Source organism: Pimephales promelas, chromosome 16 (assembly GCF_988280905.1).
Source record: "Pimephales promelas chromosome 16, fPimPro1.hap1.1, whole genome shotgun sequence".
Classification (NCBI taxonomy): domain Eukaryota; kingdom Metazoa; phylum Chordata; class Actinopteri; order Cypriniformes; family Leuciscidae; genus Pimephales; species Pimephales promelas.
In genome coordinates, this window is record NC_142784.1 from 16,184,368 (window position 1) to 16,198,387 (window position 14,020).

Consider the following 14,020-nt stretch of genomic DNA (forward strand, 5'->3'; position numbering starts at 1 on the left):
TCACTCCAGTGCTGTTGAGGTCAGAGAGGAAATAGACTTTAGTGGTGTTGTGGACGTTGTTTTGACTCCTGACAGTCGGTTCATTGCTCGCAGTTATCTGTGTGTAGAGTCATTCTGAGCCGTTGACGGTAAATACCAGCTATTTTTCTGCACCGTTCACCAGATATGACATCTCCAGTGATCGCATAAGATCTTCAACTCTGCCCGCTGCAAGTGTTTTGACAAAATCACCTCTGTCTTTTTCATCAACAGGTGTCTCTCTCCCTCTCTCACACACCCTTTTTCTTTCATCTGCTTTATTTATCTCTTCACTATCTTTATCTCATCAGTTTCTCAGTTCTCATTCATGGCACTTTTTCTGCTCTGCAATTATTTTTTCTCTTACAGTTGATTTCCGCCCTCTAGTGGCGATGATAGTTTGGTACACAAAGGTCTTGTTTAGACAGCAACCATTTTTCCTGACATAACCTCAAATTCAGTTCATTTTTTTTGTAGTCTGAACAGCAAAAACTAACAAACCATGACATTCATAGGCGGTTTAATTCTTCCTATTTGTTTTTAATTTTGCCTACTAAATGACAGAAAGTGAGTCCTTAAAGGGATAGTTCACCCAAAAACATATATTCTGTCATTTACTCACCTTCAAGTTGTTCCAAACTTGTATGAGTTTTAATCTTCTCTTAAACACAAAATAATATATTTTGACTTCCATAGTATTTCTTCTTCTTCTGTGGAAGTAAATGGGGTCCATCAAAATATCTTCTTTTGTGTTTAAAGCAGCACTATGCAGTTTTTTTTTTTTTTTACCATAACTGAATAGCTTCGTAGTTATTGCAATGGTTATATGACTATTTTCGGGTTGAATGTTGGGCGACAGTACAAGTACTCCACAGCGCCTCTAGGGGTCACAGTTTGACAAAAACAGAAATCCTGCATAGTGCTGCTTTAACGGAAGAATGAAACTCATACAGGTTTGGAACAACTTGAGGGTGAGTAAATGATACGTTTTTGGGTGATCTATCCCTTTAAGATCTGATTTAAAAACCTAATCAGTTATATCTTTACATGATTAACAATATTCTATCTTTGTTTGTGTCTCCAGGTGCTGTGCATGATTACTGCTCCAGTGACCATGATCCTCTCCTCTCAGCAGGACGCTTCATTTGCGTTCGCCTCTCTGGCCATCATTTTCTCAGTCTACATCACTCTCGTGGTGCTCTTCGTGCCCAAGGTCCATGCACTTCAATAATCCCCTGCTTTATATCACTTTCATATTCATGCTGGTTCGTCTTTGTGGTAGACACCGATTTCTCAATGCGTCGGATTTCGGTTCTGTCCCTTGACACGGTTTAGTTTCTTGTCACTGCATATGTGCTTTAGGTTAAGTTATGTTTCGTTTTCAACACAAAATTACGTTTTACAAAACATCATGGAGAATGCTCTCCCAGAGTATATTGTGCATTATTTTTACACAGTGCTCAGGGATGCTTGATTCTGATTGGCTTTTAGTTTGATTCTGACTTTTAGTATTATAGTTTTTATTAAAAAATGTGAGTAGCTTATATATATGTGTATATATAGTGTATATATATATATATATATATATATATATAGTTTTCAGTATTTGTTTATATTAGCCTGCTGTTTAAGTTTAAATGGTTTTACTTTCAGTTTTATTTATTTATTTTATTTTTCAGTAAGTAATTTTAAATGTGCTTTTTGTTGTTTTTATTATTCCCTATAAAATATTTATTTTTAGGTTTAATACATTTTTATATTAAATTTTTTTTTTACTTTATTTCAGATTTAGTTCATTTCCAGTTATTAATTTTTAAACGTGCTTTTTGTCAGTTGATTTTTTTTATTATTTTAATGTTTAGGTTTAATTTAAGTTAAGTTCATTTCAGTTTTAGCTTTATTTCAGTTTTAGTTGTATTTTTTTAGTTAATAATTTTAGTACCAAAAATTATAGTTTTTTTTGTTTTTCCGTGTAATGTTTAAATTTTTATTTAATTTCAGCTTCAATATTAATAAAAAAAAACATTTTTTTTTTTTGGTTAATAATAGCCCTGCTTTGTGACCTCTTTCTTCTCACATAAGTTAACATTAATTTGAATCAGTATTTCATGTCCATTTTATTTATTAATTAGGTAAGTTAACCATGTAATAATGTACAGAAAACAGATCTTCATCGCTAAGTTGATTCATGTTTTGACTGGCTGGCTGTAAATGATCCCTTATTACCCGTCATCTCCTGCACAATATCACCCACACCAACTACTGGTTTCAGTGATATTTCATAAATTCAGCGATCTCCCCCTGCAGTGTCTCATAGATGATTATGGTGGTTTCTGCAGATCCGGCGTTTGATCACTCGTGGCGAGTGGCAGTCGGAGCAGCAGGACACGCTGAAAACCGGCTCATCCACCAACAACAACGACGAGGAGAAGTCCCGACAGCTGGAGCGCGAGAACAGGGAACTCCAGAAGATCATTCAAGAGGCACGTGCTCCTTTTCTCTTCCTCCATCCGTCACGTCCTCTTCTCCTCGTGGGCACACAGCTTGCGTCGTAATTAACACCATAATAGATGAAGAAATGAACACACCAGAAATCCGTAGGGTAGAATGAATTATTGAAATGATATCATGCACGTCCTTTTCTTTGACCTTCCGAGCACATGACTCTGCTTTCACATGTTGTTCCTTCAGTAAGGCCAGAATATGCTTTTATATGTTAATATACAAATGAACTTTAGAATAATTGTTATTAAAGTAAGAGAAATACATAATAAAAATAGGATATTATTACTTTAAAAGTTTCAAATATAGCACATTGAAAGTCAAGATATGTTTTTAATTTGATTGATTAATAATAATATATCTATATTTATATATTTGTACAGAAGGAAGAAAGAGTGACGGAGCTGCGGAGTCAACTGGCAGAACGTCAGGCCTTGCGTTCTCGCAGGCGCACATCCATCCAAAATCAGAACCAGAACCACAGCGTCCCGTCCTCTCAGGCCGAACCCCTCAGCTACTCCACCCCAACGGACAAACAATCCCTGCCTCCGTCCTTCTCCAACTCTTCCAACCTCTACCAGGGCGAGGGCAAACTGAGCCGGAACAACTGCCACAACAGCCGTCTTCCCCTGCTGTACAAATGAGTCCGGGATGCTGGAATCTCACGAAGGCAATGTAAAGTGGTATCTAGGTTGTTCATGTACTTTATTTTGAAGTTGCTGGGTTTTTAACTTCGCTTTTCGATTCCTGACATTCCTGAACCTGACTTCTTTGTTTACTTTTGATAAATCCCTATATCTCAGCTATAAAAACACTTTATTTAAAAAAATAATCTGTATTTAATATGAATTCACATTCAACAGATACACTGCCTTTCAAAAGTTTGAGGTTGCTAAGATTTTTTTTGTTGTTGTTTTTTAAAGAAGTCTCGTTCTCACTGAGACTGCATTTATTTGATCAAAAATACAGTAAAACAGTAATAAAGTAATATTTTAAAATGTAACTAATTCTTCTGATTTGAAATTCCTCTGATTTCCTCTGAAAAAGGTGCAACCTATTTGAATAAATGTACTAATTTCTTTCAAAAAAGAAAAACAAATCTTATAGACCCTAAATATTTGAATGGTAGTGTGTTTGGAAACTAATTTCTGTTGCACAGTCAACATGTACAGTGATTTTATCCAACAAAAACTAATGATGTCAGAAAATAACATGCTTCAAATGAATATTCTGGATTCAGTTCAAGGTAAGCTCAATTGACAGAATGTGTTTTTTCATCTATTGGCATAAACAAATATTTTATATAGGCTTGTCCCTCATTTTCATAAAAAAAAAAAGGTTAGGTGAGTCAAATTTTTAAGCTGTAAAGTTGTTTAAACCGTCATTTTTTTACAGTGGGTTTCAGGTTTTTTTGGCGTTGCTTTATCATGGTGACAGTTAAGGCCCGTACACACCGGGACGAATATCAGCGTGCCGTGCGTTATTGATCAGCGTTTTTCAACGCGTTTTTTGTGTTCAGACCCAAGCGATTTTCGCTGACGATGAGCCGAATGAACATGCAAATTCATTCCCTGACATTAGATGGCGCCAATTTGCTCTGCAATACCACTCCATAACAGTTCTCTATCAAGATGTTTATAGTTGCTGTCGCGTTTGTCATTTAGTTCTTTATGTTCCCGACCAACGAAAACAGCAGCTCTACTTTCATCTTACCGCGTCTGGGGTAGGGGTAGGGTTACACGCGATCCTACAGCGTCATCTAACTGACGCTAAAGGAAAGCGTCAGTTAGATGACGCAGTTAGGTTTAGGTCTGGGGTAGGGGTAGGGTTACACGCGACCCTAGGGCGTCATCTAACTGACGCTAAAGGCCGCCTAAAGCGTCAGATATTGAAGCATGGTCAAAAGTCAGTTAGGTGACGCCTTGGGGGTGAGAATGGGCTGCGTATCTTCTTCCCTGTTGCATATGTGTGCTCGGCAAGACCGTTTTGTGTTTGAGCGCCCCCAAGTTGTGTTTTACTGTAACTTCAGACAATCTCATTGGTCAGATAGTTTTTGAACAAAAAATGAACCCGAGGCGTTTTTTTTATTTTATTTTTTTAAAAGGCGTTTTACACGTTGGTGTGAACACTCACATTGGTGCCCTTTGTTTAGTCACGAGGCGTTAAACGTCGCCGAATAACGCGCGCGAAATTCGTCCCGGTGTGAACAGGCCTTTACACCGAATAGTTTCGGTAGCAATTTTAGCACGCTAAAATTATGTTAAATTCACCCTATCCATCCATCCATCCATTCTCCAAACCTCTTTTCCTCTGATGGGTCATGGGAAATTCATCCTATTTATAAATGCATGTTATATAGATCTTACTGTGAACAATTAATCTGTGTGTATGTCGCAGTGTTAAAAAAGAAATGTGAAGTTGTACATCCGGACCTTCCGGTAAAATATGCAGATTTTAGTCATTGCGTCAGCTTGAACTCCACCTCTACAAGCTCTGACCCCACTTTCGAGTGCAACGCCCACATCTTAAAATCCCATAGACATATACACTAGATGTCACCTTGGGGTTCTAAGCATGCGTCAAAACCGCCGCCATCTTGGAACAGGGGTGTTGTCATAGGAAGTAGGTAGGTAACGCTGCTAACTCTGCCTTTACTTCGAATTAATTGATGGTGGCGGACTTTTGTTCTCACACGAATGAAATCTTAACTAGGAAGAATGTTTTCAATGGTAAAACATTCAATGGTATCAATGGTAAATACATGTCTGACCGTTGGAACAAACTAAAAAAATGAGAAAATCGCATTCATGATGATTTATGATGAATTTATTTCTGTTAGACCTTTGTCTACATTGACGCTGATGCTTTAAAGTGGAGGGACTCCCCTGTTCCAAGATGGCGGCTCTATAGCCAGATGAACTGCCATAGCCAGGTGACTTCTATTGTATACCTCTATGTTAAAATCCAATCAACATCTAATGTGCATCACAATAGAGAAGAATCGATCTTTTGCTTTTTCCATTTCATCGCCCCATCCACTTCCATTATAAATGCCCACATGGACATGCACATTGCATGGCCATTTTTGTGGTAATGAAGATTGTCAATTGTGCTTGACTTGTACTGAACCGGTAATATTCTTTTCCTAACACTGCTAACGTAAAGGCCAAACTGCTATCCGAATGCTAGAGGTTCTGGTAGGAGCGGGAGTGAAGACGAGTCGAGAGTCCCTTAAAACACGTTTGTGATCTGCCATTATTTTGCCCTTGACCGTAGCACTTAAACCGGAGTTCTTCAAGGGGAACTGACTGTTTTTGCAATTGGACTGGCGTAAATCCCTTCGGATAAAGGCGTCTTTTAAGCACTAGGACAGGGGTGTTTAGGAAGGATTGTGTGGGTGCCGGAGCCAGAACCGGTCAAACATTTCTTTGAGTTATTTTGTTGAGTGACAGCGAAGGAAGAAGAGCGTGTCTCAGTGCTTCGCTTAGCATTTGAAGAGACTTGTCACTTTAATGAGACAGACCTTGCGTTGCGGCAACAGACGGTATCAGATGAATTGCTCTCACTCATCCAGTTCACAAAGAAAATGAGACAAGGCTTTAGCCGAACCTGTGATTTACTCACTCCTAAAGGTATTTGACCCGAGTCTGGTCGATACTCTATTTTCCTCCTATGCTTTCTCTCCTCTAATCCCCAAGGCCATGTGCCAGGGTGCTTTAATGGCTTTTCTGTCCTTGTCTCAACCTCTCCTGCTCCTGTTTTTTAGTAGAAGTGGAGTGGAAAATGAAATGGAAAAGAAAGAAATAAGTTTGTGTTGGCCTGGACTGTATGAAGGATGAGCGTTGTTTTGTCTTCCCTCATATAGCGCACAATCACAAATGCTCCCGATCAAATCGTAAGCTTTTTTGTTTGTCAAATTATCCATGAAGTTTGTGTTGTTTGAGTGAAAAATAAGCACAGGCCTATGAACAGCTTCTGTAGCCAAATTTATCACACTTTCGGGCCAAATTTATCACACATCTCACATCTAACATTATAAAGTATTTTAAAAACTAATCTTTTTCTGTGAGTACTCTGTCCAGATTGTTTTATTTATTTTATTCTTTATATATGATTTATTAATGGTTTATATATATATTTAAATAACTTACAGATATGTGTAACAGTGGACAAATGAGTGCTATTCCCAGATTATAGATTTCAAATTCAAGACCATTAGTTGGTCTGTGCAATATTTATTTATTTGTTTGTTTGTCTTCTCAAGTTGATTCATTATTTAAATATTTCTTAATTTATTATTATTATTTTTTTCATTTATTGATCGTTAATAAAATTATGTCGTGCCTCTTATGGTAACAAATGAATATCTTCACAATTGTTCATGTGCATTGTAAGGGATGCAACCACTTTTTGAACAATTTTAATATGATATTAATGAATTCTGTGACGTTTAAACTCAAATGCTACGCTTGAAAGCTTTACCAATTATTTATCACCTCATAAACACTGTCAAAGTGGCAGAAATCATAAAAACTATAACCATACTTAGATCTATACAATTGTATTGACTCTCTTGTATGTTTTTTTTTTCATAAAAGTTGGGTCAATGCTTAAAATGTTGTACTTGTGGACAATCTCTATGTATATTTGTATTTATTGCAATATTGATCTTTTTTTTTCCTATAGTAAGACAATCATGTACTACAATATTCTGGGATTTTCATTTCGGACAGAGTTGTGCGTTGCCGCATGTTACATTCTTGTATGAAAAGAAATCTATAAACTAACATATAACAAGCAATGATTCACAGTTGGTGACTGGACAGCTAGGCATTATTTGTTTCCTCTATATCAGCATTCTAGTAATGTAGCTCAGGGTGTGTGACTATATACTGTAACACTTGACACACGGTAAAGGTACAATCTGTAATTACTGGAACAGTGCCTTTTGAACGGATGGGAGGGGTTCTTTGTTAACATCTGTGTGTGGAGTCACCACTGACGTACATGGGATGGTTGTTATTGTTTGGAGGCATTTATTTCTCTGTTGCAGCACTTATGGATTTTCCTTAAGCTTACTGTCACATGTGTGCACTGTACCACAAGGAATTTTTTTAATACTTTCAAGTGTCTAACAATAATGTAATTCCCTTGTAGATTTTGAACTGACAAAAACTATGTATGTTTAGCTTTAGAAAGTTTAAATATGCAAACTTTCTGGTTGTCAACATTCAATAAACTGATTTTGCACTGAGAGTGCAGCCAGAATTGTTCATGATGAAGCAACAGTCTCGGGATCTAATGCGAGACATGTAAAACACTAGGTTTGAACCCCATCAGGGTCTTTAAAAGTAGTTGTACCAGTTGGAGCAAATTTCCTTGTGGGAAACGCTCCCTTCGGGTACCTTTCGTGATCCTGTCCCCCCTTTTCCCTCTGTCCCACTTTCCTTCCTGTCAGTTCTCTGTACGAGTGGATCTCAACCCCACCCCACCCATTGTCCACCCATTGAGTAGTATAATAGTTTTTTTCCAATTTTCTTATACATTTTAAATGCAATGTTATACTCCATTTAATACTCCAAACTTTTCCTAAGGGGCGGTGAACTGTCTTATAAAAGCGAGAGCTTACAAAAGATGGCAAGCCATTTTAGCTTTGATTAATTCACAGGATGCATTTTTGATATGAATAATTACATTTGTACTATTTAAAATGTGAATTATTGATATTAATATAAAATATGTCTATTTCTGATATCAGGAATTACATTTTCATTAGTACTAACTAAACGAGGGAGGATTGTAGTGGGAGAACTGGGGTGTCAGGTGTGACTGTGGCGATGGCAAATGGTTTTCAGTTTTTCTTAGGGCCCCAGGGAGGTCAGGAAAGACTCTGCTCTAAGTTGGTCAGCCTCAGGAAGGTCAAACAAATGAGTTTTGGAAAAGGGGTGGATAAAACAGCGTCTCTATGACTTATGGCACTTTTCCACTGCTGGTACGACTCGGTACGGCTCAGTACAGTTCGGCGCGGCACAGTTTGGCTCGCTTCGCTTTTCCACTGCATAGTACAGTTCGGCACGGCTCGGTTTGCTTTAGCTCGGTTGCTTTTCTTCTGCAGTTAGTACTGCTTTAAAGTGGGTGGGATTATAGATTGATGGATATAGTTGGGCCGCCTCTACTTGCATGACATCATCGTAAACGCGGCACATTTCAAACGTACAACAGTCAGGAACAATGGAGCCTATCGGGTGGAAAAAACACGTTGTAGTCCAAACGAGGCGTTCGTTGTAGTTCTTGGAAAGTGAATTTTGGAGTCCCTTTGGAGTGAACTTTGAGCTTTGTAACCTTGCAGAGCGTTTTTATGCTCAAACAGCACAATCACACACTAACTAAAGTTGAAAAAGTGGAAAAGCATAATAGTAATAATTTTAAAATGGTGCATGCAAACACAATCAGTATGTTAATGTCGATCCTTTTAATCTGATTTTGCAATTTGGTTTTTAAAAAGTAGCTTTTGGTGTTTTGGAAAGCACTCCCTGAGATTCATTTACACTGTTGCTTTAAGTTGTGAGATCTCCTCCCTTCACGAGAGTAACGCTGTGATGCAATCCTGTTAACTCCGTGTCCTGGGCTTTTGTTCTAATCACACATGGGAGAAATCAGCAAATGTTCATGACAGCAAAGAGGCAGTGACCTCATCTTTGACAAACAAAAAGGAAGTCAGACTTTAGGAATATAAAAAACCACGAGTCACGTACTGAAATAGAAAAACCCCCGTTGTGTTCATATGACCTGTCACAAGCTGCTTCTTCTTTTTGAGTGCTGTTAGGAACGAGACAAGTGTATTGCAGAAATACTTCTTGTTTATTCACAGTTAGAATCACAGATGCCTGTCAACAAACAATCTCAATACATTAATTTTCCAAATGATAGCATACACAATCATTAATAAATAGATAAATAGGACAATAAAATACATTAAATATACTCAAAAATGATAAATAATTATATATAGCACAAAAAAAAACATTCTTCCTTTCAATTTCTAGAACGAAATACTCAAGAAAATAAACATCATAATTAGCTTAACATAAGTTTACGAGGTGTAGTGCCGTTGCCATAGTGCTCATGACTGAGTACATAGTATTCAGTGCATGGCTCTCACTGCATCTAGTGTGTTTTAGAACCAAAACGTTTCGTCATGATGCAGTAAAGACTATCAGAATTAGTCAAATGACTTAAAAACAAATGCCCTGAGAACATACTTTCAGAGTTTTAACATAAAACGCTTGTCTTTGTACCAGTGTCACTTGACTTGTGTGGCTAATAAATCACAACGCGAACACTCCAAAGAATGTTTTGGCATATTCTTCCTCGATGTACGCCACATGGTTGGTTTTGGTTGATAACTTATCGTCCTCGTTAAGCTGGAAGACGGCGCCGAGATAGATGGTGCTGTAGACGGTCTTCCCGTCCTCGTTTGAGTGGCAGACGGTGTGGGCCGAGTTCTGCAGGGGCATATCCTTGCCCACTGCGTCCGTAAAGCGGTAGATGCTGTGGCTAAGGAAATTATTTTCCTCTTCGTCCTTGTTGCACTTTATGGCATAAGACACTTGGCTGTACACAAAGTAAAGGCCATCGGCAGGGATGTGAATCTCATTGTCGACCAGCTTAAGACCGCCCTGTGCAAACGACTGATCCACACCGCCAACCCATTTCAGTAAATCCGACTCCTGGACTTTATAATGCTGACCTGGGAATGGAGAAGATAAATGTGTGAGAAGGTGCATCAAAATGGTAAAATGAAACAGCATTCAAATGCTTTCCAATGAGATCTAATTGTGTTTAAAGGTATACTCCACTTTTTTTTTTTTTTTTTTTTTTTGGAAATAGGCTCATTTTACCACTCCCCCAGAGTTAAACTGTTGGGTTTTACCATTTTCGAATCCATTCAGCTGATTTTTTAATATTTAGAAGAATATCAGTAACCAGACAGTTTCTGGTCTCATTGACTTCCATAGTAATTTTTTTCCTACAATGGAAGTCAATGAGACCAGAAACTGTCGGGTTACTTACATTTTTCTAAATATCAGAAAATCAGCTGAATGGATTCGAAAATGGTAAAACCCAACAGCCAACTTAAAACTTGAGACCATGAGCTAGTAATGAAGTGGGCCTGTTTAAGGTTTCTTGGGTGTTCGGGTTAGTGTCTTTAGAGCATGCAATGAAGTAATCATACGTTTCACTGGAGTGTCCCCACCTCTTGCCACCCACCGCAAACTAATTATGTGTAAGGAAGCTTTTTATTACTGTATTTGAATTACTTCCCACTACACTAGGAAATCCACATTAGCTAATGTTTGATGAAACATTAAGTCTTGTATCCTCCGGCTGACCTTTTAGCAGCTCAATGCTAACAAATTCCTTTTAGAAATCTCAGATTTTTGAGTATCTAAGATGATCTTGACTAAGAATACTCCGCTCAGTCTCTTGAAATGAGATAACCTATGATGACGTATGTGACACCGGAGCGCAGAGAAAGTCAAAGACACAGTTTGAGACTCACCATGTAAATGAATGGCTGCCTTTGTCTTCTCCGCGATCTGCTTTAGGACTATTGCTTGCTCTGTGGAAAAGAGGATTGATGTCAGTTTTCACAGTCTTGAGTCTAACAACAGAAGCCAATTAATGTGTAACCAAAAAAGCAAAACATGGAGTTTGATGTAAAAAGAACAACATTTAATTGCAGTTCGTAACTCTTTTTACATTTGGGCAATTTGTATAAATTCGTACAATTTAACTTTACAATCTGACAGTTCAAACTAATCACATCGTACGAATTCATACAAAATCTCCACTTTGTAAAATAGTTATAATCAGGATGAACAAGACAGATTTAGCTTTAAAAAGTGCTAACAGAATACTAGGAATTTTGTTTACCTGTTGTCGTCGTTCTGATTTGTTTCTCTGTATAGTTTTGAGGTCCTTCTTGGTTTGTTTTCTGTGAAAGACACGGCAATAGTTGCTTATTAATGACTCGTTTGAAATGTGAAATTAGGTCACACTGTTATGCACTTGAATAATGACTATTGTCCCACACTGAAGTTTCATCTTACCTTGGTATGCCAGGCGAAGAAAAGAGCAGCGGTGGCGCAGAGGCAGACAAACACGACTAAGGCGACTGTCTTCCATATCCAGCTTCTGGAGGACTTCACCGGTACAGGTGCCACCGTAGTCTGATAAACTCCCCCTGAGCTGGCCACCATATCGACTGTCGTTTCGTATGTCACCATGCTGTTAGTTCTCCGAGATCTGTTCCTTTTTGTGTGAGTTTTTGATATGAAGTTATTTGCTTTTTCGCTGTCTTTATATACACTAAATGGGAAACTCCAGTGATGTCAGTGTGCAGCCAGCTTGAGGAACAGAGGTTGGTTTGAAAAGGGAAAGAACACCCTCCCTCGGCTCTCAAACACCGACTTTCCACCCACACACTAACCTCGAAATGCAGCACTCACACACACCCTCACACTCGCCATGCTGAACAGTGATATTACATCCTCTTCACACATTCAATTAACTATTACAATTCTGCTTGTGTTTATTGTTTGGTTCACTTTATAAGTTTAATTAATCTTTTATTGCACATATATTACACTTAACAGACCATTAGTTAACTTAATGTAGCCTACTTTTTTAATTAGAATTTAATTATGTCATTTTGATTTTATGTTTTTTCCATGTATGGATTCATACTTAAATTCTCATGAATTATCTGTTTAGCAATATATGATGTTCTTTTGAAGAAAGGTAAGCATTTCTGATTGTTTAACATTTAAACTCTATAAAATTAGTAATTAAGCAATTTCATAATCCCTTCTCTGACCTCACGGTGAAACCTGACGAACCGGCTCTATGTGATTAATGTCAATATGCCACAGGCGCTTTCAGTTTCAGTCTGGTGTTGTAATAAGAGCCAATCCAACCTGGCCAACAACACACAGATGACTTACTTCCTATTGGGAGATTCCAACCCCGAATTCCTCTGGCCTTTACGGCCTTGTTTTTGATTTCTCTCTCCTTTTCACTCTCTCTATCTCATGCTCACTTTCTGTGGCGAAAACTATTTACAGGTTTGTTACTGAAGCGGAAGTTTATTGATGAAATTCTATGTTAATTTAGCAGTAATAAAAGCTGATGCAAGACACGGTCCTGATAAACACAAGCCATTTCGCAATCTACATATTGTGCAGGCTCTGAGCTCTAATCTTTTGTTTGTGGTTTCTTAAAAAACCCAAGAAACATAATGTGTGATCATTTATTCTTCTTCTTTTTTTATTCTTAAAATGCCACAACATTCCCCACAAAAAAAAGGGAACACTGTACTGATTAAATTCGCAATTGCTCTAGAAAATGTCAATGGCATCTTAAAAATAACCTATAAAAATAAGTAAAAATCCTGATAATTTTGGGCCAATTGTAAATTTTTGTTTTATGGTGCAGCTGGAAAGAACTTCACATGGGAAAATGGGCAGAAAAGCCTAAGTTGGAGTCGGAAATATTGTGTTTTTCGAGCACAAGAATCACCAAATTGAGTACAAGTGGGGAACTCTGAATTCTAAGCTAATGATGCATGTGACATGAAGGGGGTGTTGAATTAAAACATGGTGGAAACAATGATCTATCACAAGCCAACAATATATTATATCTATAATTCAATTCACCTTTATTTGTATAGCACTTTTCACAGTTCATAGCTATCGTTTCAAAGCATCTTTATAGAAAATGCATGTGTCTACATTACAATTTAGAGGGATCTGTTGTCAGAGGTGAGTGCATGAGGACTTCAAATAATGGATTTCAGAAATGTATCCAAATCACAGAAAACAATGTACACTGTAAAAAATTTGGAGTAGGATTTACTTGAAAAAACTTTGCTAAACGATCTCACTCAGAAAATGCTAGTAAATTTACAAAGATTTGCCAAGTAAAAACCTAAACATATTTATCAGTAGCTTTAATTAGAAATCTTTAAGTTAAATTTACTTGGAATGTGGAATTAAGTAAACTTTACAAAAAATAAGTAATTTTAACTCGGCTTGTAAAAGGTTGATTAATACCGATTTCCTTTGCCTTTGTATTACACTTCACTAAAACAATTATCTTGAATTTTATTAGTCATTTATAGTATGTTCTTTACTTAGATCATCTAAGTAATTTATATATACATCATGTCAGACTTTAAGCCTTATGTGAATGCAAACACCTCAATACTTGGTAGACAATGGTGGTAACATTTGATGGATCGTTTTTGTGTTTGAATGTGTTGTTTTAAGCAAAAAATTTACTCGAAATGTCACAAAATGGCAATTTACTAATACTGAAAACAAAAATCAATGATAAAACAGTGTAAAAACCAGTGAAAAATGAACCTCATTAATTATTCAAGGTCCAGTGCATGATGGGAACCCCAGTATCAGAAAAGTTGAGTCATTTTTACTTAATT

General features: G+C 37.3%; 2 protein-coding genes across 2 annotated transcripts in view; one reads left to right on the forward strand and one right to left on the reverse strand.

Annotated features, from left to right (window-relative positions):
• The window catches only part of gabbr1a (gamma-aminobutyric acid type B receptor subunit 1a), a 65,687-nt gene extending 57,913 nt beyond the window's left edge, over positions 1 to 7,774 (forward strand). The window contains exons 22-24 of the mRNA XM_039669352.2: positions 1,103 to 1,231; positions 2,358 to 2,501; positions 2,904 to 7,774. Coding sequence (XP_039525286.1) covers positions 1,103 to 1,231; positions 2,358 to 2,501; positions 2,904 to 3,164 — 534 coding nt within the window. The 3' untranslated portion in view covers positions 3,165 to 7,774. The remainder of the gene's footprint in view (positions 1 to 1,102; positions 1,232 to 2,357; positions 2,502 to 2,903) is intronic.
• Positions 7,775 to 9,362: 1,588 nt separating this feature from the next.
• tnfb (tumor necrosis factor b (TNF superfamily, member 2)) lies at positions 9,363 to 11,958 on the reverse strand. The gene is made up of 4 exons (XM_039669161.2): positions 11,634 to 11,958; positions 11,458 to 11,518; positions 11,084 to 11,143; positions 9,363 to 10,270 (listed from the first exon to the last, which is right to left on the reverse strand). The coding sequence occupies exons 1-4, from the start codon at positions 11,808 to 11,810 to the stop codon at positions 9,849 to 9,851; spliced, it is 720 nt and encodes a 239-aa protein (XP_039525095.2). The 5' UTR covers positions 11,811 to 11,958; the 3' UTR covers positions 9,363 to 9,848.
• Positions 11,959 to 14,020: the final 2,062 nt, after the last annotated feature.

Coding starts and splice junctions, on each gene's coding strand:
- tnfb (XM_039669161.2), bottom strand. CDS start 11,810: ATGGTGACATACGAAACGACAGTCGATATGGTGGCCAGCTCAGGGGGA. Junction 11,519..11,633: donor TCTTCGCCTGGCATACCAAG/GTAAGATGAAAC, acceptor TGTCTTTCACAG/AAAACAAACCAAGAAGGACC. Junction 11,144..11,457: donor AATCAGAACGACGACAACAG/GTAAACAAAATT, acceptor TCTTTTCCACAG/AGCAAGCAATAGTCCTAAAG.